Below are 23,464 nucleotides of genomic sequence, written 5' to 3'. Positions count from 1 at the left end.
TGTAGTGACACGGACCCACAACAGGGGGCGTAAATGAACGGACAATGGAAGGAGTCAAATTAGAACACTTTACTGTTGTGAATGACACAACCAAACACAGCAGATTACAGAATGTGCAAAAGTCAATCAATAAGGTGTCGTGTGGGCAGGCTCGACGATAGGAGACGCCCGTCTGGAAACGAACCGGAACCACATGATTTCCACTGTCACCGAACCCGAGGAATACTGGAGCCGCCAAGTCCCGAAGTCCCCAGGTGGCCACCTTCACGGCGTGCCGGATCTGGTACTGCTGGCAGAAAGCAAAGACAGTCAAGGGTGGGTGTGTGAAGACCCAGTAACAATCCTGGTGGGAATTCCACCTCCACCTCTCACTCAATACTTGCAGCGATCCCTCAGAGGAAAAAGAGTGCCGTCTTGCACAGCCTACACAAAAAGGACCGGTACTCCTGCAAACACTCACAATAAACTGATTTACAAAATATCACAAAAAGGCTGAGGATATTACCTCTGGTAGAAGATGATATCTCGGCAGTGTGGTGGAGGTGTCTTCCTGCTTTTATTCCAGATGTGGATTGGATGATTAGTGACAGCTGTCACGGATGATGGGTGACAGCTGTCACCACGGCTTGTTCCTGAGGCGGCAGCGCCCTCTCGTGCCTGAAGCCCGCACTTCAGGCAGGGCGCCCTCTGGTGGTGGGCCAGCAGTACCTCCTCTTCTGGCGGCCCACACAACAATTTATCAATGATCCTACTGCATGCATGGTAAGATTTGCATGAAGGCAAACAAAATAAATATTTTGCAGCTTTGCGTGCTGACCATCATTCACATTCATTAATAAGGTCTGAAATCAGACCTGTTTTCAATCTTGCTCAGAGACTGTATTATAATATTAAAGGATTATTAACAAAGTGAGAGGTCTGTACGGGGAAATATCAGATTGAGGTGTTGACAGTACAGGCCAAGCGTCAGCGAGGTCCGTGTGAACAACAGAGTTTTTCACCCAATTTTGGAGAAATTAGGGATAATAGCTAGTAAACAATAAACAATGGACATTGATAATTAAATTCTGGACTCACACACTATTCCAGCAGAGGGCAGTAAATCATCTATATATTAAAAGCAAAGTGGCCTCTGTATATGTGTATGCATGCGTGTGTATGTGCTTGTGCATAACTTCAATCACAGACAAAATGGGGAGAGCTGACATTTGCCTTTTGATATGGTTATATACGAGGTCTATTAGAAAAGTATCCGACCTTATTATTTTTTTAAAAAACCATATGGATTTGAATCACGTGTGATTACATCAGCCAAGCTTGAACCCTCGTGGGCATGCGAGAGTTTTTTCACGCCTGTCGGTGACGTCATTCGCCTGTGCGCACGCCTTGTGGGAGGAGTGGTCCAGCCCCCTCGTCGGAATTCCTTTGTCTGAGAAGTTGCTGAGAGACTGGCGCTGTGCTTCATCAAAATTTTTTCCAAAACTGTGAGGCACATCCGAGTGGATACCATTCGACAAATTAAGCTGGTTTTCAGTGAAAATTTTAACGGCTGATGAGAGATTTTGGATTGTTTCTATCGCTGTAAGGACTTCCCACGAAGTGGGACGTCGCGCAGCGCCCCGAGGCGACGTCGTCAACCTGTTTCAAGCTGAAAACCTCCAAATTTAAGCCTCTGTTGACCCAGGACGTCATGAGAGAACAGAGAACTTTCAGATGAAGTCGGGATCAGCAGTTTATCCGGACATTCCACTGTTAAAGGAGATTTTTTTAATGAAAGACATGCGGACGGATTGGCGCGTCGGCTCGCAGCCGGCGCAGCGCGCCCGCCACAGGAAAAACACCTCCGTTGGAAGCCTTAAGGACAAGTTGGAACATGCCCTGCTGTTGAAAAAAATTCTCAGATACTCACTCAACTGAAAGCCACCAAAAGCCACCTGGATTTTACAAATGGTTATCAACACGGAGATGTTTTTCCTGTGGCGGGTGCGCTGCGCCGGCTGCGAGCTGACGCGCCAATCCGTCCGCACGTCTTTCATTAAAAAAAAATATCCTTTAACAGTGGAATGTCCGAATGTGCTGATCCCGACTTCTTCTGAAAGTTCTCTGTTCTCTCACGACGTCCTGGGTCAACAGAGGCTTAAATTTGGAGGTTTTCAGCTTGAAACAGGATGATGACGTCGCCTCGGAGCACTGTGTGATGTCCCGCTCCGTGGGAAGTCCTTACAGCGACAGAAACAATCCAAAATCTCTCATCAGCCGTTAAAATTTTCACTGAAAACCAGCTTAATTTGTCGAATGGTATCCACTCGGATGTGCCTCACAGTTTTGGAAAAATTTTGATGATGCACAGCGCCAGTCTCTCAGCAACTTCTCAGACAAAGGAATTCCGACGAGGGGGCTGGACCACTCCTCCCACAAGGAGTGCTCACAGGCGAATGACGTCACCGACAGGTGTGGAAAAACTCACGCATGTGCACAAAGGTTCAAGCTTGGTTGACATAAAAACATATGAATCAAATCCATATAGTTTTTTTTTAAATAAAAAGGTAGGATACTTTTCTAATAGACCTCGTATTTTGAGTCAAGGATGAACGCCTCCAAAACGGAACACTGGTCGAACTAATATTTTTGGATAAACTACGGATATTAGCGAACAACACTGAATAATGGATATTGATAATTACATTCTGGACTCACTCCATTCCAGCAGGGGGCGGTAAATCATCTATAAATGAAAAGCGTTTGTGTACGTGTATGTGTGTGTGTATGCGTACATGCTTTTATTTAGTAAGTTCAATGTAAGTACAAAATATAATTGCAAATACATTAAAAATACATGAATGACACCAGAAAGTGTCATCCATGAAGATCTTGTCTTAATAAAGGTGGAGTTGTTGAACCTGCGTTCTTGGACTTAAGCAAAGCTGACACAGTTAACCATAAAGTTCTCATGTCCAAACTCTCCAATGTCAATCTATCATCCAACACAATTGCATGGATATCATCATACCTATCCGAGAGAAGGCAGTGTGTGAAAATCAAAGATGCATGCTCCAGTTTTCTGAAGTGCACAATGGGTTCACCACAGGGATCTGTGTTAGGCCCACTGCTTTTTAGTCTTTTCATTAATGACCTCTCACATGTGTTGTGTTAAAAGATTGATTCGCTGATTTTAAATCGATTTTCATTTTAATTCCCTCAGATAGATTCATACATCCAAAGATTGATTTTTTTTTCAAAAATAATAAATATACATAAGTATATATGCACTTCTCACCAGTGTAATAACAGCATGTGTGAAAAAAATTATGCTGCAGTTGGGCTGTTGCGCTGTTTCCGAGGGTGCCTATTAGCCATTTAAAGATGTGAATCATGACTACTGGGACTGTTGTTGCAGGCAAGAAAAGACGATCGTCCGCTGTTTAATTCATGCAGTTTTTTTTTCTCAGTTCCTCATAATGTGCCATATCTGTGGAACAGAGCATGAAGATTCTCTAGTGTGGACTGTGGGAGCCACGTTCTCCTGCTGCAGAAGAACTTAGGAGAACTTCCCCCCCTGCAGGATAACTTTTCAAATAGCCGCATTGTCCTGCTGCAGCGAGTGGTGCAGCCACAGGTTTTGTAGGGGGAGACCAGGGCCATTATACCCCAGACAACTTTTTAATTTATAACTATCTGAAACACTATTACCTGCATTTTAAGGGCCAAATTTTGTGAAATAGTATTATTAATATGTTGCATAACTAGACAATCATGTAAAAGCTCAAAAAATAGTTTTAATAATAATAATAACCCAAATCGATATCAGATCGAATTGAATCAAAATAATTGATTCTGAAGCTTAAGAATCAGAATTGAATAGATTCTTGAAATTTGAATCGATTCCCAGCTCTACTCCCATAGTGTTGTCATGACATAGAGGTGAAACTCTATGCTAATGACACTGTTCTATATACCCATGCAAAGTCAGCTCAGCAAGTAGATAAAAACTAACCCATGCTGTGGCTGGAGTGGCTGAGTGACTAGACTGCTCCTGTCTCACCTTAAATGCAGGTAAAACAAAAGGTATGTTCTTTTCCAAAAGTAAGCTGAACATCCCAGATGTAAAAATCTGCATTGGGGGTGAACAGATTGAGACTGTCACTGAATTCAAATATCTTGGTGTGATACTGGATCCAAATCTGAGGTACAAGAAGAAAATCAAAAAATGACAAAACTATTACATTGTGCTGCATATCTAGTACGCAGAAAAGGCTGCATAAGTTGTGCGCAGGAAAAAGAAAATCCTTGTGTGCAGGGGGGAGAAGTTTGGCTCCATGACACTGTTTACAGACTGCCTGGACATGCAGATGGATTTGATACATTGGAAAAAGTCAGAATACATTATTTCCAGGAGTTAATAGACTTTATTTAACATGCCACAATCGTGAAAGGACTTAAGAAGGTGAAAGCACCACAGAGCTGCAGCCAGTGATCGCGCGCACGTGATCCATCCATGAGGAGTAAGTGGACATGGACATGTCCTCTCACTGGTGATCGGTCCATGAGCAGGAGTTAATGGAGTTTATTTAATGTGCCACAATCTTGAGAGAACGTGAGGAGGTGAAGGTGGCGATGGCGCACGTGATCCGTCCATGAGGAGTTAGCGAATGTGGAAGTTTGGCCAGCCGTCTCTTCTTCTTCCATGGTTTTGAAGCTTCACCGCCAGCAAAGTCCAGCGGAATGAATAAAATCTAGCAATGCAGGTATGTACTGATAAAAACCGAAAAGGATTTTTCGCCCTGGCGTAGGGTTGTGTACAATTGCAAAGCTTGGTGTACAGTAGTGCAGTGTTGTGTAGATTTACATACAGTAGCAGAGTGTTGTGTAGTGTTGTGTAAAGCACTGTGTCTGTGCTCTACGCAGTCCTTGAAAAAAAATTAAACGTTTAAATTTTTGCGTCCATTTTGCAGACCCCTTTGCGTCCCTCAGTGAATTGCCACGTAGGGCTTCATAAAATCTGCGTACAGCTGCATAAGATCGAAATAGTCAGTACGCGGCATTACGCATCTCTATGTGTGAAAGGGGCTTTAGAATCCCTGTACAGACTTTGAAAATCTTTCACAAAATGTCACTGAGGTATCATCACAGTAACATAATATACAAGCACAATTTACTAACTTTTGAAAATTTCAGAATATTTTCTAATTTATGTACAGTTTGCGAAATCTTAAAAGGCTTGGCCTTCACCTGTTGGTGCGATTTTGTCTGTCACCATGGGTTTGTAAGGTCTACTAGAATAGCTGCTGTACATGATTGCATTTTACCTAAATACAATGCACCCATCAATATGTTAGGGCCCTGTCCCACTGGGGAGAGGATTAATTGTGCATGAATTGAGTATACAAAGTAAGGCATTCGTTGTTGTCTGCAACAAAAATGGCCAAAAATGACAAATGTCCCAGTATGAATTACGGATATATTAATAATATATAGCGAATATCAAATCAAATCAAATCAATTTTATTTATATAGCGCCAAATCACAACAACAGTTGCCCCAAGGCGCTTTATGTTGTAAGGCAAAAGCCATACAATAATTACAGAAAAACCCCAACGGTCAAAACGACCCCCTGTGAGCAAGCACTTGGCGACAGTGGGAAGGAAAAACTCCCTTTTAACAAGAAGAAACCTCCAGCAGAACCATGCTCAGGGAGGGGCAGTCTTCTGCTGGGACTGGTTGGGGCTGAGGGGAGAGAATCAGGAAAAAGACATGCTGTGGAAGAGAGCAGAGCTCAATCGCTAATGATTAAATGCAGAGTGGTGCATACAGAGCAAAAAGAGAAAGAAACACTCAGTGCATCATGGGAACCCCCCAGCAGTCTAAGTCTAAAGCAGCATAACTAAGGGATGGTTCAGGGTCACCTGATCCAGCAACTATAAGCTTTAACAAAAAGGAAAGTTTTAAGCCTAATCTTAAAAGTAGAGAGGGTGTCTGTCTCCCTGATCTGAATTGGGAGCTGGTTCCACAGGAGAGGAGCCTGAAAGCTGAAGGCTCTGCCTCCAATTCTACTCTTAAAAACCCTAGGAACTACAAGTAAGCCCGCAGTCTGAGAGCCTATTGTTGTGATATGGTACTATGAGGTCCCTAAGATAAGATGGGACCTGATTATTCAAAACCTTATAAGTAAGAAGAATTTTAAATTCTATTCTAGAATTAACAGGAAGCCAATGAAGAGAGGCCAATATGGGTGAAATATGCTCTCTCCTTCTAGATCCCGTCAGTACTCTAGCTGCAGCATTTTGAATTAACTGAAGGCTTTTCAGGAAACTTTTAGGACAACCTGATAATAATGAATTACAATAGTCCAGCCTAGAGGAAATAAATGCATGAATTAGCTTTTCAGCATCACTCTGAGACAAGACCTTTCTAATTTTAGAGATATTGCACAAATGCAAAAAAGCAGTCCTACATATTTGCTTAATATGCACATTGAAGGACATATCCTTATCAAAAATGACTCCAAGATTTCTCACAGTATTACTAGAGGTCAGGGTAATGCCATTCAGAGTAAAGATCTGGTTAGACACCATGTTTCTAAGATTTGTGGGGCCAAGTACAATAACTTCAGTTTTATCTGAATTTAAAACCAGGAAATTAGAGGTCATCCATGTCTTTATGTCTGTAAGACAATCCTGCAGTTTAATTAATTGGTGTGTGTCCTCTGGCTTCATGGATAGATAAAGCTGGGTATCATCTGCGTAACAATTAAAATTTAAGCAATGCTTTCTAATAATATTGCCTAAGGGAAGCATGTATAAAGTGAATAAAATTGGTCCTAGCACAGAACCTTGTGGAACTCCATAATTAACTTTAGTCTGTGAAGAAGACTCCCCATTTACATGAACAAACTGTAATCTATTAGATAAATATGATTCAAACCACCACAGCACAGTGCCTTTAATACCTATGGCATGCTCTAATCTCTGTAATAAATTTTATGGTCAACAGTATCAAAAGCAGCACTGAGGTCTAACAGGACAAGCACAGAGATGAGTCCTCTGTCTGAGGCCATAAGAAGATCATTTGTAACCTTCACTAATGCTGTTTCTGTACTATGATGAATTCTAAAACCTGACTGAAACTCTTCAGATAGACCATTCCTCTGCAGATGATCAGTTAGCTGTTTTACAACTACCCTTTCAAGAATTTTTGAGAGAAAAGGAAGGCTGGAGATTGGCCTATAATTAGCTAAGATAGCTGGGTCAAGTGATGGCTTTTTAAGTAATGGTTTAATTACTGCCACCTTAAAAGCCTGTGGTACATAGCCAACTAATAAAGATAGATTGATCATATTTAAGATCGAAGCATTAATTAATGGTAGGGCTTCCTTGAGCAGCCCGGTAGGAATGGGGTCTAATAGACATGTTGATGGTTTGGAGGAAGTAACTAATGAAAATAACTCAGAACAATCGGAGAGAAAGAGTCTAACCAAATATCAGCATTACTCAAAGCAGCCAAAGATAACGATATGTCTTTGGGATGGTTATGAGTAATTTTTTCTCTAATAGTTAAAATTTTATTAGCAAAGAAAGAATATATGATGAACAATCACGGTTATATAACGCATGTAGTGAGAAAACTGATCCGACACACTGAGATTATCACGGCAGTATTACGGGTGTATTATGAATGCATCGCGCACGTGTTGTGCGTGCACGGCATCTGCATTGCGGTCATAGAAGAAGCGCACTTGGGCCTTTCGGCATCACTATTCACACCAACAATACAGCCTCTGGAGCATTTGCTGGACTTGGACAAGTTGATCACAGAGTTAATGTTCATGTGGTCATGCGAGGGTTAACTGTTCATGAGTTTGGGGAGCGGGAGGGGGGGAAGGCGTTGGGGTGTGAGACTGTGTTTTTTTTTTTTTTTTGAGAGTGTCACAGAAAACAGACTTCAGCATGAGTTGTGGCTAAACAGCAACTCTTCCTTTTGTTGGTGTTAAATAAAAGTCCTGGAGGACACCCCATTGCAGCAGCTATTACGTCTTTGTAGATCTACACAGCTGGACAAGCACTGACTGGCAGGTATGTCGCTTTCTGCCACATACGAGGGCTGTCCATAAAGTATAGGTCCTTTTTATTTTATTCAAAAACTATATGGATTTCATTCATATGTTCTTACGTCAGACATGCTTGAACCCTCGTGCGCATGCGTGAGTTTTTCCACGCCTGTCGGTGACGTCATTCGCCTGTGAGCACTCCTTGTGGGAGGAGTCGTCCAGCCCCTCGTCAGAATTCCTTTGTCTGAGAAGTTGCTGAGAGACTGGCGCTTTGTTTGATCAAAATTTTTTCTAAACCTGTGAGACACATCGAAGTGGACACGGTTCGAAAAATTAAGCTGGTTTTCAGTGAAAATTTTAACAGCTGATGAGAGATTTTGAGGTGATACTGTCGCTTTACGGACTTCCCACGTCCGTGCGTCGGGACGCAGCCGGCGCGGTGTGGCGGCACAGGAAAACACCTCCGTGTTGATAACCATTTGTAAAATCCAGGCGGCTTTTGATGGCTTTCAGTGGAGTGAGTATATGAGAAATTGTTTAACAGCTGGACATGTTCCAACTTGTCCTTAAGGCTTCCAACGGAGGTGTTTTTCCTGTGGCAGGAGCGTCGCGGCGGCTGCGAGCCGACGCTGCAATCCGCCCGCACGTCTTTCATTAAAAACATCTCCTTTAACAGTGGAATATCCGGATAAAATGCTGAAACCGACTTCTTCTGAAAACTTCTCTGTTCTCTCACGACATCCTGGATCAATAGAGCCTGAAATGTGGAGGTTTTCAGCTTGAAACAGGCTGACGACGGCGCCTGGGAGTGCTGCACGACGTCTCGCTCCGTGGGAAGTCCTTAAAGCGACAGTATCACCTCAAAATCTCTCATCAGCCGTTAAAATTTTCACCGAAAACCAGCTTAATTTTTTGAACCGTGTCCACTTCGATGTGTCTCACAGGTTTAGAAAAAATTTTGATCAAACAAAGCGCCAGTCTCTCAGCAACTTCTCAGACAAAGGAATTCCGACGAGGGGCTGGACGACTCCTCCCACAAGGAGTGCTCACAGGCGAATGACGTCACCGACAGGCGTGGAAAAACTCACGAGGGTTCAAGCATGTCTGACGTAAAAACATATGAATGAAATCCATATGTTTTTGAAAAAAATAAAAAGGACCTATACTTTATGGACAGCCCTCGTATAGTACTCTGGGTTTATGTGACGTGTTTGTTATGCATTCACAGATTGTCCACAAATCAGCTGCAAAGCAGATGTAATAAAACGCTTTATTCGTGGCCAATCTGTATGCAGTCGCAACAACATATTTTAGTTTGTGATGTGGACGTGATGGGCATGATATATATCTGTTTTCCACACTGTCCCGGTCTGCTGCCAAGCCGCAAATCCCCGCCAGTTGCGGATATCAGCAGTTAACGGCAGATATACAGCGCATACAGTGAGTATGTATTGTGTATGAATTGAGTATGTATGGAGTATGTCAGGCGGATATCATCCGCAGCCAAATTTTGTGCAGCTCAAAAATCCTGGCAACGGAAAAACGTGCCTCTGCAGATAATTGCACACGTGTGCGGGTGTCGGCCGACTCAAACAAGCATGTTTCACGCATATTGCAGACGTTAAGCGAATATGAGCCAATTTCGTGCGCAATCCATACGCAAATCCTCCTAAACGCCAGTGGGACAGGCCCTTAGCGACCATTATAAAAAAATTTTAAAGGTGTGTGTGGGTGTGGTGTTGTATGCTGCATATGTTGTTACACCCTTTGATTATGCAATTGTGTGTGTGTGTGTGGGGGGGGCATTGAAAAATCAAACGACAAAATAGAAGAAATAATAATAAATACAGATGATGATGATGCTAAAGGTGTGTATGTGATAACAAGAACCTAAACAATTTATGAAAACATTAAGACAGTAAATTAACATTACAAAATTACATAATTAACAGAAAAAAAAGGGTTGAGTTCCTCCTCTGAAAGGTTGTAAAAAACATTCTGGACTCACCCACCATTCCAACTCATTATAGAAACTTTAGGTAATTTATTACCACCCTTGAAAAATGTCAGCTACCTATTCTATAAAAACTACCCAATCTAGAGCCCGTGGATCCCCACGGACAACATGTCAGTGTAATCATTATTCAGTCTTACTGCGATGTATACAATGGTTTCTTTAAACACAATTACTGATGCTTAAATTACTTAAATTAAGACTGAACCCATTGATGTAGTCTGATGTAGTTACTTTTCTCAAACAGTTTCTCGTTCAACATATTATGTAGGTGTACATTTGATGGTGCACAGAGTTAGCTAGTGGTTCCCATAGTTTTATCAAAATCAAAAACTAAATTAAAATTTTGTCAAAATTCACCTATTGCTGGAATCGTCTCCCCATCCCACAATGGCTCGGTGCCCACTTATGAGCACGTGTGTGTGCGTACACACACACACACACACACACACACACACACACACACACACACACACACACACACACACACACACACACACACACACACACACACACACACACACACACACACACACACACACACACCTTGAACTTTATGATGAGATGTGTGAAGTGGAATTCAGCCTCCAGGTTCAGTCTGATGCTGACATCTTCCTGTCCTGTAAAGAAAGTAAATGTCAAACAATATCACAACAACATAACCTGACTTCTCACTGTATTTTTTCTTCCATCATGACCTTTATTTATACAACATTATGTCACTTTGTCTCAACAGCAATCCTCACCTTACTATGGAGTTACATAATGTAATGTTACAGACTTATAATCATACTATAAAATGTATACTGGCAGTGGGGTGGAGCTGTGGAATGTGCTGTACATACACTCAACAAAAATATAAATGCAACACTTTTTGTTTTGCTCCCATTTTGTATGAGATGAACTCAAAGATCTAAAACTTTTTCCACATACACAATATCACCATTTCCCTCAAATATTGTTCACAAACCAGTCTAAATCTGTGATAGTGAGCACTTCTCCTTTGCTGAGATAATCCATCCCACCTCACAGGTGTGCCATATCAAGATGCTGATTAGACACCATGATTAGTGCACAGTTCATGTTCATTTCTCTACCATAAGCCGTCTCCAAAGGCGTTTCAGAGAATTTGGCAGTACATTCAACCAGCCTCACAACCGCAGACCACGTGTAACCACACCAGCCCAGGACCTCCACATCCAGCGTGTTCACCTCCAAGATCGTCTGAGACCAGCCACTCGGACAGCTGCTGAAATAATCGGTTTGCATAACCAAAGAATTTCTGCACAAACTGTCTGAAACCGTCTCAGGGAAGCTCATCTGCATGCTCGTCGTCCTCATCGGGGTCTCGACCTGACTCCAGTTTGTCGTCGTAACAGACCTGAGTGGGCAAATGCTCACATTCGCTGGTGTTTGGCACGTTGGAGAGGTGTTCTCTTCACGGATGAATCCCGGTTCACACTGTCCAGGGCAGATGGCAGACCAGACAGTGTGTGGCGTCGTGTGGGTGACCGGTTTTCTGATGTCAATGTTGTGGATCGAGTGGCCCATGGTGGCGGTGGGGTTATGGTATGGGCAGGCGTCTGTTATGGACGAAGAACACAGGTGCATTTTATTGATGGCGTGTACCAGTTCCTGCCAATATCCAGCAACTTCGCACAGCCATTGAAGAGGAGTGGACCAACATTCCACAGGCCACAATTGACAACCTGATCAACTCTATGCGAAGGAGATGTGTTGCACTGCATGAGGCAAATGGTGGTCACACCAGATACTGACTGGTATCCCCCCCAATAAAACAAAACTGCACCTTTCAGAGTGGCCTTTTATTGTGGACATTCTAAGGCACACCTGTGCACTAATAATGGTGTCTAATCAGCATCTTGGTATGGCACACCTGTGAGGTGGGATGGATTATCTCAGCAAAGGAGAAGTGCTCACTAACACAGATTTAGACTGGTTTGTGAACAATATTTGAGGGAAATGGTGATATTGTGTATGTGGAAAAAGTTTTAGATCTTTGAGTTCATCTCATACAAAATGGGAGCAAAACCAAAAGTGTTGCGTTTATATTTTTGTTGAGTATATGTGGTGTCATGTTGGGGGATGACAAGAAAATGTATCTTTCTGACAACATAACACACAGTACCTTTTGCGTCAGACCATGAAGCACAAATATTCAAATATATGGCATTATATATATATATTAATATACGGCAGTATTTCTTCCTTTCAGACTGGTTGTACCCATGAAGACGATCGGTATTGTTAAAAGGTATAAGCCAATATGAGGACACCAGAGCTGCCCACGGCAGGAAAGCAAGTCCTTTGGCAGCCACTGCAAAATTTAATATACCCAGAAAAAGAAATAAATGAATAGAAAGAATGAGTGTACTGAGCAATACTTATCAAATAATTCAATTCAAGAAAACCATAGCAAACAATAGAAACATTATGAAAACTTTGAAGATAAACATGAGTGACTGACATCACCACAGACTACAACTGTTCAAAGTGAACTTCAAAAGCAGAAACAGAGAGAAGCTCCCACAAAATGAAAACAAATCAAACCAGGCGTAAAGCCTGTCTCTCATTACCCAACTGTGTACATTTTTTTGTTGGTGAATACTGTGAGCAATTGGCAACATTTTAAACATGGGAATTGGTAAAGTTTTAAACTGTGGATTTGATCTTTTCCATTCATTTTAATGATGGCTTTGTTTTTTTGTTTGTATGTTTTTGTTCAAGCATCTTTAAATAAATAATTTCTGCTTGGATGTGGACGTGGCTGCTCAGTTATTTTGACAACAGAATACAGTTTAAACTAAAATTAAAATACAATGCAGACTGTTTTCTGTTTTGGGGTGAGCGATGGATTTCATTGGAGTGGGGTGAAAATTGACAAGCGTGGGGAGCGATCACCAGCAAAGTAGTCTGCTGTGGCTATGCATGAGAAGCTATACAGCTATACAGCTCTGTGAGGTCTGCTAAAAGCATAGAAGTGGTGGTGGGCATGCGGGTACAACATGCAGTGATAGACACCAAATGTTCTGTGAGTGAAAGCCTCTCGAGTCTCCTCTGCAAAATAAATCCACAGCATGAAGTCTATGAAAAGCCTGTTGCACTCTTCAAAAGAAGACAGTTTTGAGATGTTTTCAGACACAATTCAACTTTGCAGAAAAGCGTGGTAATACCTGCGGGAGGTTTGTGGTAAAGCGTGGACATAATTGGAGGTGTACCGCATAAGCTATGGAGTAACTTTGTGCAGTGCACGAGCGCAAGCACTCATGTCATGTGACTTGTCTGTACTCATGTGTAAGTTGGCAATCATAGTCAGAAACACAAATTCTGCCTGCTATTCAAATAAACAGAATCTGATTTCCTCCTTTTCAGATTTGGGATGTACCGGTAAATTGTGGCCAACAACCTGCAATGTGAGACTGGCTTAAGAATTGAAAAGCCAGATTGCAACCTGCAGAAACGTACACCTATAAGGCATAATGGAAAAGAAAGAAAAGTGTTTGGAATAAGGAGACTAAGATTAACTGCCACCATTGTGATGAAAAGGCCAAACTGTGGAGGATGAAATGATCTGTCTATGATCAAAAATACAACCTCATTTATTAAACATGGTGGGGGTAGTATCGCAGCGGGGGCTCGTACTTCTGGAACAGATTCAGTAATCTTCAATGATAATGATGATGTAAATCATAATCGTGACATTCTTCTGATCATGAGGACAATATGAACAGAGGTACCGACAACACTTGTTACGAATATATTAGTCCCCACTGGGCTGATAACAATAGTGAAACAGGTTCAACACCCCTTGACTTTGAAAAACATCAAAGACTACAAATGGCTAGATCCTGTTTCCAGTATCCTGGGACCACTGGACAGAGTGCTCAAATACTGTAGTGTACCTCAGGAATTTTATTGAAAAGACACTAGCAAATCCTGTAGAACTGAAGGGTCTACAGAGATTTCCATCTTGTGAATGCTGGCTGTGTATTTGTTGCATTCATAAGGATTCAGCCAAAATGCTGCAAACTGCTGTCGGTGCAGTGTTCCAGATTTTATCTGGGTAGACCTCAAGACCTGACTGTTTTGCAGGAGTTTCTATGCAATCTGGATTGAAGTCGTGCAAACGGTTCTAGGGCATTTCTGCCCCCATCATGTCCTCCCAGATAATACCCCCCTGGACATTTCCCACCTAGGCCATTGCACTCCCCCCCCCCCACACACACACACCTGCCCTTTTCCCCCGGGTCTTTTTCAACCCAGTCCTTTCCTGATTATCCCTCCCCCACCCCACTGCATGTTTTCTTTTGTACTACATTGCATTTATCTTTCAAACTGTACATACAACAGTAAATATAATCAAAACATATTTCTGTTTTATTGGGACTTTATTTGTAATAAGTAAATACTTACAAAACAAGCATGAAAAATTTACATTACTATTTAATAGTTTGGCATGTAGAGTGTTGTATCAATGAGTCTTTTCAAATATGCAAAATTTTAATTATTTTAGGACATTGCTTATAGCGGCAAATTGTGGGCAATACTGCAGAGGAAGTCCAAGCGATCTCTCTCTTGGTAGTCGGTCACAATGATTTGAATTCTGTGGGTGGTGTCCTGGTACACTTGGCACTGTGGTGGGGCACTTTCATCCACTCCCAACTGCTGGACAATGAGTCTGTTCATTGCTTGTTCCTTCTTTAGTATATCCAACAACACCCAGATGTTCGGGTGGTGACAGCCAACGCTAGCAGCCATGCGTCAGTGCCATCCTTCTACACTGTTGTTTATGCGCGGCAGCCCTTCCTGTATTCTGGCTAATACGTTCCAGATAGCGAGGTCGAAAACTGAACCCCTGCAGATTCTTCAACCTGGGCGACTGATGAAGGTGTCCTCAAAGTAGTTGACCACAGGCAGTCCCTCCTGAACAGCTCAAATGAAATGACCACATCTTCTGGTGGCACAAAGCAAAGGCGACAGCAGGCAACATCCTGTTTGCAAGGGAAAACTCAGCATCAACAGCATATCCCTCCTGGAGCCCTTCTGCCTGCACTACTAGTGACCCTGAAGGAGTGTGAAAGTTCTTTTGTGTACCAAAACCCCTCAAAAGTACCATGGTTTTCATTGGAAACACAAATTTTGACAAAATTAAATATTTCAATTTAGGAGACACTCACAATATCATCCAAAAGAATCACATTTCACAGGCTGTACAAGAAGCTAAGAAACCAGCCTGAAAAATGCACCCACCACAATCATAGCAAGTTAAGACACAGTCCTGAAAGATGACTCTGCTGTCCCACAGAGCTGGCTTCTTCAAATACTTGTACTGCTGTAATGCTGAACAACTCTCCTACAACGGTCTTGTGTCTGCTTGTCCATTTGGCCGTTAGCCATCAAAGTCAGCGTGATTGCAGTGGTGGTGAAACAGCAAGTAAAGTAACAACAAGCAAAACTGCATGTCTTTGAGGTATCAATGCTGAGCTTCATCAGGTCAGTGGAGATCATGCTGGCATTGTAAGCAATATTTGCTTTAATTTGGGGGACAGATATCATTTCAATAGGTCAGAAGGAAAGCCTGATTACACTTCTTTGGAAATAAAGGCCAATCAATTGCATCTCAACAATTATAGAAGTATTCCACTGCTCTCCGTGTCAGATAAGGTACTTGCAAGGATCATTCTCAATAAAATTCAGCATTAACTGCATGCTGCTGAAGAAATCAACCACTGACCGTATCCTACCTCTGTGAACTTTCACCACAGGAAGTTTAGTGGTTAAGCGTTGGGCTTCATACCAGAGGATTCTTGGTTCAAATCCCAGCCTGACCGGAAAATCACTAAGGGCCCTTGGGCAAGGTCCTTAATCCCCGGGTTGCTCCCGGTGTGTAGTGAGCTCCTTTTATGGCAGCGCCCTGACATCAGGGTGAATGTGAGGCATTATTGTAAAGCGCTTTGAGCATCTGAAGCAGATGGAAAAGCGCTGTATAAATGCAGTCCGTTTACTACATAAATGCAGTCCATTCAAGTGATGGGTGTTGAGATCCTGATAACTGAGAAGAGCTTATAGATTCATAAGGTTCCTTGGCTGAGGTTTATGGCAATGCTGACACATTTACAGTCCTGGTGCTTCTGATCTTGCCGTATGGATATGAGAGCTGAACCCAACAAGTGAGCTAAGATGATTACTGGATGCCCAGTACTAGGTGCCTTCAAAGAATCCCAGGGATTTGCAGGATTGACTTTGTGCCACATTAACAGATACTTTAGTATTAGTTAGAATATTACAGCTAAGTGGCTCATTTCCATCAGCATGATCCATTGGTACTGGGCACCCCGGTGCTGGTACCCTGGCAACTAGAAAAGGCCATGGGAACACTCACATATCCTGTGGCTGTAGCAGATAGACGTTACTTTGGAGAGGTGTAAATTAACTGATAATCTGTGGGGTGCTTGCTAATCAGGATCCAGGATGTGGTGATGTGCAGCACCGCTATATGCTCCCACAACAGACATGGCACAAATATGTGCTATGTGTTTTATGAATTAGCTGTTCTAATACTTTTGCTTGCCGATAAATTGGGTGAACTGGTATAAAACATGTTTTATTCTGAGCTGTTTAACATGTATAGATGTAAATACCAGGAAATAAAAGTTGTAATTTCAAACTGTCTTCCCATATTCATCTTTAAGTTTGAAATATAAATGTCTTCAGTGTACAGAAAAAGAAATGTACTGGCCTTGCCAATCCAATAGTTTTGGAGGGGACGAGATAGTTGCTCCTGCACCAAAAATAATTATTTCATTATCCAGGTGCTATTTAGGCTTAGGGCAGGCAAGAGTTTTCAAACATAACAAAACCTGAAGGACAGCTAAATCAGCTGGGGAGAAAAGAATTTGCCTTGGTTACGCTGACTGGATGAAGAAACAGAGAAAGAATTATGGTGACAGTGAGAGAAAGAGAGCAAAGGATCCTCCTGTGGACACTTTAGTTTTGCTGTAATGTACCTTCATATACCTTGGCTTCTCTCATACTAATCATTTGTCCATGTCTGTACCATGTCAGTGAACTAGTTCACAGAATTTTTTTTTTTTATCATCATGGTTAACTTACACAAATATGACTACCAGAACATAAAAACATACATGAAAAATACCATTTACAGACTGCCACCAGGTATTGACTTCATTACTGTCCTTGAGGTAGATCACATTTTCAATGCGGTGGCTGGTTCTGTGGTGGTGCGGGTCGTAGGGACGCTGGGAGTTACAGTCGAAGCACTTGTCTGACTCCTGTCAAAGAAGAAAACATACTTTTAGTGACATTGTGCTTAATTTGAACAATTATACATTTGTACCAATAAAATGTGATAAAGAAACTTTATATTAAACTGTCTGTGTCATTGTGACCTCTTACATCCTGAAAATTATTACATTTTTCAGAAGACTGTCATAAAAACATCAGATAAATCTCTCTCTCTCTCTCTGTATAGATAGATAGATAGATAGATAGATAGATAGATAGATAGATAGATAGATAGATAGATAGATAGATAGATAGATAGATAGATAGATAGATAGATAGATAGATAGATAGATAGATAAAACAGTGCAACCTCAGCGGCAGCCTACAACCCCAATTCCAATGAAGTTGGGACGTTGTGTAAAATGTAAATAAAAGAATACAATGATTTGTAAATCCTCTTCAACATATACTTAATTGAATACACCACAAAGACAAGATATTTAATGTTCAAACTGATAGACTTTTTTGTTTTTGGGCAAATATTTGCTCATTTTGAAATGGGTGCCTGCAACACATTTCAAAAAAGCTGGGGCGGGGGCAACAAAAGACTGGGAAAGTTGATGAATGCTCAAACAACACCTGTTTGGAACATTCCATAGGTGAACAATTGGAAACAGGTGAGTGTCATGATTCGGTGTAAAAGTAACATCCCTAAAAGGCTCAGCCGTTCACAAGACGGGGTGAGGATCACCACTTTGTGAACAACTGTGTGAAAAAATAGTCCAACAGTTTAAGAACAATGTTTCTCAATGTTCAGTTAAGATAAGATAAGATAAACTTTACTGTTCCTCTCGGAGAAATGTGTCTTGGGATGAAGCACAGGAAGCTGTCACATACATCAAAAACAGACATGTAAGGGCCACAAAGACAACAAGGACAACAATACAGTGCAAAGATGTGTAAATAATTAAAGTGCCACAAAATCGCATGCAAAACCTGCACAACACAACGCCATAAAAAAAACAAACAAAAAACAAAAACTGCACACCTGCACCTCCTCCTCCCACCCTAGGAGGGATGAGGAGGAGGTGGCAAGGACCGAGATGTATTTAACTGTTTGCTGAGGAAAGAAATGGAAACAGGAATGAAAGAAAATTTATACCGGTTACTCTTGCATTTGCAAACTCTATAACACTTTCCTGAGGGCAGCAGGTCGTATTCTAAGAATAGAACATGAGATCAATCAGATGCAATTTAGAAAGCTTGTCTAACAACCACCTCCTCATACATAGCCGGAAGAGGCTGCTGGTGTGTCTTTTACACTAGTTTTAATGGTGTTGATACCATTCTGTGGAGTTTGGTCTTATTCTGGACAGTAACACCACAAGGCCATACCATATCTTATATATGGCATGGCCTTATATATCTATATCACAGTACTTGCAAAAAAAATATTGAATAATATGGCCCTAATCCGTGGGCTCACACCAAACAGATGCAGCCTTCTGAAGAAATGTAGTCTCTGTGCTAATCTACTGCACAGAAAGTCCACGTGTTCACTCCAGCTCAGCTGCAAGGAATTTTGGGATTCCATCATCTACAGTCCATAATATAATCAGAAGATTCAGAGAATCTGGAGAACTTTCTACATGTAAGCAGCAAGGCTGAAAACCAACACTGAATGCCCGTGACCTTCGATTACGGCACTGCATTAAAAACCGACATCATTGTGTAAAGGATCTTACAGTGTGGGCTCAGGAACACTTCAGAAAACCATTGTCAGTTAACACAGTTCATCGCTACATCTGCAAGTGCAAGTTAAAACTGTACCATGCAAAGCGAAAGCCATATATCAGCAACATCCAGAAATGCTGCTGCCTTCTCTGGGCCCGAGCTCATTTGAAATGGACAGATGCTAAGTGGAAAAAGTGTGCTGTAGTCTGATGAGTCCACATTTCAAATTGTTTTTGGAAATCATGGCCATCATGTCCTCAGGACAAAAGAGGAAAAAGACCATCCAGATTGTTACCAGCGCAAAGTTCAAAAGCCAGCATCTGTGATGGTATGGGGGTGTGTTAGTGCCCATGGCATGGACAACTTACACATCTGTGATGGCACCATCAATGCTGAAAAGTACATCCAGGTTTTGGAGCAACACATGCTGCCATCCAAGCAACGTGTTTTTCAGGGACGTCCCTGCTTATTTCAGCAACACAATGCCAAGCCACATTCTGCACGTTACAACAGTGTAGCTTCGTAGTAAAAGAGTGCGGGTACTAGACTGGCCTGCCTGCAGTCCAGATCGGTCACCCATTGAAAATGTGTGGCGCATTATGAAGCGCAAAATACGACAACGGAGACCCCGGACTGTTGAACAACTGAAGTCGTACATCAAGCAAGAATGGGAAAGAATTCCACCTACAAAGCTTCAACAATTAGTGTCCTCAGTTCCCAAATGCTCAGTGAGTGTTGTTAGAAGGAAAGGTGATGTAACACAGTGGTAAACATACCACTGTCCCAGCTTTTTTTAAATGTGCTGCAGGCATCCATTTCAAAATTTAGCAAATATTTGCACAAAAACAATAAAGTTAATCAGTCTGAACATTAAATATCTTGTCTTTGTCGTGAATTCAATTTAATATAGGTTGAAAAGGATTTGCAAATCATTGTGTTCTGTTTTTATTTACATTTTACACCACGTCCCAACTTCATTGGAATTGGGGTTGTACACAGCGTCCAGTGCACAGCTCGTGGCAGCCAGTGGAACAAAGCACGGCGTCCAGCTGGGAACACGGCGGGTGGGATCGTCACGACAACGTTCGTGCAAGTGTGTGCATCAAAGTTGTGCAAGTGTCAGGGGGCCTTTAGACATTACGCTTTTGAAAAAATCAATTGGCCACTTGAATTATGAATAGGCAGCCAGGTGGGGGGTCAGTTGAAAAATTACACAGGGTCAAAATTAAAAGATGCCCCAGTCATATTGACAAATATGCTACATTGTTTGTCTGTTCATTGTTTGACTGAATGTTATGTGGTATAAACAGCAAGAATGGTGACAAAGGTCAAAAGTTAAAGTTGCTCCAATTTTAGGTAAAAAGTGATGCAAATTATTGGTTGAGTTAATAGGGTTTTAAAATAGAATGGAATAGTTTGCACCATGTATCATGCTTAGTTATCATGTTACGGAGTAACGTATGTCACATGTCATAGAATCCAATGGACATCGACAATGTTTAATCTTTACTTTGCAGACCAAGGAACACAGTAAAAACACAGTCTATTCAATCAATCAATTCAATCAATTTTATTTATATAGCGCCAAATCACAACAAACAGTTGCCCCAAGGCGCTTTATATTGTAAGGCAAGGCCATACAATAATTACGTAAAAACCCCAACGGTCAAAACGACCCCTGTGTGCAAGCACTTGGTGACAGTGGGAAGGAAAAACTCCCTTTTAACAGGAAGAAACCTCCAGTAGAACTAGGCCATTATTCAACATAGTCAAATAATACCAATGCACCAGCACGACATATGATCAATTCATCTAATTTTTAGACAAACATGCCCATGAGGGCACAAGCCAGTACAAGTGAAATTGTAATTTAAGAAAGTGGGCACCGACTTTGACAATAACTGTCAGCTGGTAGTGAGGAATGATGCTTGTGTTCTTGTGTGCTCCTTTGCACCAGGTGGAAGATAGGGCCCTATATGTGTGACCATGTGGAATGAATGAAAACAAAAAGAGATGACAGTCACCTAGTGCTCTTAGTCAGTTATGCTACTGAATATTAATCTTTAGGAACTTGAGCTGAAAGAAACTATGCAGTAATATGTGACTAACCAGGTATGCTTTCACTTGGGAGATAAAATAAGAAGAGAGCTATCACAGATAAATGGAAAAATAAAAATGGAAACATACGTTCGCATGTGAAAAGGATACCGAAGTGCATTTTTTTTTTACATTTTATGGAAAATCCTCAAACTTTGTACCCGAAAAAAAGCTGATGGATGCATTTTTCCTTTTCTGCCACCACCGCTGGACTGATAGTATTGCACACCGGGCATTTGCCCGCTGGCCTGATGGCCTACTGGCCTGCGGATTTTTTTTTTTTTTTTAACGAAGTAAAGCGAGCTGTGAGCTTTTCATCCGCGTTTTTTTTTTCTTGTAGCAGCTACGACTTGTCGTCACCTCTTAAAGCGCGGTGATAACAGCACACCTGCACTGAGCTTTACAAAGACATTTTTATGCTTTTTTCCTCCTTTATTTAGAGCTGAGCTGAGCTGCTCCATATCTGCACGTTAAAACAGCTGATCCTCCACGACGCGTCAACAACTAACACTATTTTCCACTCAAATGCACCTAAACTCTCTTTCTGGGGAGCGCATGATGTGATAACGCAATAAAACTTTCTGACCTGTAAATCTGGTCATGTTTTCTGCATAAATAAATGTTATCCATTCTTTGTGCTCAAACGCCAAAGCAGGGGCGAATCCAGATGGAATGGGGGTGTGGGGCAAGGATGTCCCCCCCTCATAACACCCCTAGATTAAAGGTCCAGTTTTGAAGCCTTTTTTTAGTACAACTACTAATACTACTTAAAATAATAATAATTTCGACAAGTAAAATGTTTAGAGAAAATTTAAATGTTAGAAAAATGTTAGAAAGAATTTAATAGTTACATTTATTAACAATGTAGGTTAGAAATTACAAGTTTTACTGTTACAGTGCTGTCAACAGTTAAATATGAGGTCAAGAAAGAGGTCTTTATTTTACTTTTTATAAAACAAGTATTTATTTTCATTGAAGTCAAGAAAGGGTGACTATAAAGTGAGGTGGGGACCACTACGGCCATGACGGTAAGTGAAGGTTAACTTCAGCTATTAATTGATGAACAGCAACCTAACTTGCTCATAAATCAGACATCTGTGTGTGAGAGAGACATTCTGATCTTCTGGTCCGAAGTAAAGTGCTGTCTAACTGGGTCACTCAGATATGAATTAAGGTTGGATATTATTTTCATTCGTGCTAACTCTGCCAGTCACGTAACCTAGCCTAGCAATGTAACCTGTGCAAATGGTGTGCATGGCTAGCTACCATGCTGTCGCCGCCAGGTTGTTTCTTTATTCTTTATTCTATTTGTGTGACGGTCATGCTTCGGTCATACGAAGTATGCTGTTTTGCACAGTCTGCGGTGCGGTGGCGTGGTATAACGGCGTCCCTGTCTAAAATGTATTTTCCCAAGTCCTGGCATAATTTCACATACCTAACATTTTACTTTAAATTGAGAGTCATTCTCTAAGTTGATTAGCAACACAAATTGGTAATAAAAGAAATCCTTGATGCTTGTAGTTTGTAGTGAGATAGACAACTCTCTCCATCTTGTGGCCTTTTTGTGTATTGCAGTTTCAAAAGTTCAACCTTTGTATCCAGTCATTGGTCCAGTCATCCAGTCATTTCTTGCTTTATATGATGAATTGTATCATACAAGTAATGATATATTACTTATAGTATAGCCTACAGTATTTCTATAACAAATGTTTTTATATAATTTCTATTTCTAAATTTAAGTAACAAGGCTGAATGAAATGACGGCTTATTATGTCTAAAAAGTAATGTGACCTACTGTCAATAGATCGCACTTTTCATAAGCGTATGATAACTGTATTTCGGGAGAACTTTTCATAATGCTTCTTATAGTGTTAAAATGTATGTGTCTCCTGGTGCACATTGATCGGTTAAGGGACCAAAAAAAAAAACACACTGTCACAGCAGGCTTAATTTTTTTCCCCTTCAATACCTGGTAGTGGCCTGGTCTTGGTTAAAAATGCCCGGCCTGAAAAATTTCCCAAGTCCAGCCCTGTCTGCCACTGCACACAGAAAACATCAACCACATTCTAGCTTTGCAAATATCAGCAGTGCTTCTTTCTTTCAGTATAATGGAGGGTTAGTTTTTGAAAAGTGTGAGGGCGACAACACAAAAACAACAGGACACACATGAGGAAACTGAGGTTGCAACGGACTCAAGCAGCACAACAGGAAAATAAAGAGCACAGGCAGAAGCCGAGGAGCTGAAGTAAAAAGGCGAGTGGAGAATGAGGGAAACCTTCTAAGAGGGTAGAAAGTGGCACATTTAAAGC

General features: G+C 41.4%; 1 protein-coding gene across 4 annotated transcripts in view; it reads right to left on the bottom strand.

Moving 5' to 3' along the window:
• The window catches only part of lamb2l (laminin, beta 2-like), a 236,893-nt gene that overhangs the window by 115,118 nt on the left and 98,311 nt on the right, over positions 1-23,464 (bottom strand). For 3 of the 4 annotated variants that reach the window (XM_034172150.1, XM_034172153.1, XM_034172152.1), the window contains 2 exons: positions 17,236-17,371; positions 10,605-10,678 (listed from right to left, as the gene is read on the bottom strand). In XM_034172150.1, the coding sequence (XP_034028041.1) occupies positions 10,605-10,678; positions 17,236-17,371 (210 nt within the window). Of the gene's footprint in view, positions 1-10,604; positions 10,679-17,224; positions 17,372-23,464 lie in introns of those variants that run through there. The other variant, XM_034172154.1, reaches the window with a different exon arrangement.

The sequence above is a fragment of the Thalassophryne amazonica genome, chromosome 6 (assembly GCF_902500255.1).
Source record: "Thalassophryne amazonica chromosome 6, fThaAma1.1, whole genome shotgun sequence".
Classification (NCBI taxonomy): Eukaryota; Metazoa; Chordata; class Actinopteri; order Batrachoidiformes; family Batrachoididae; genus Thalassophryne; species Thalassophryne amazonica.
This window is presented reverse-complemented; position numbering and strand designations above follow the sequence as displayed.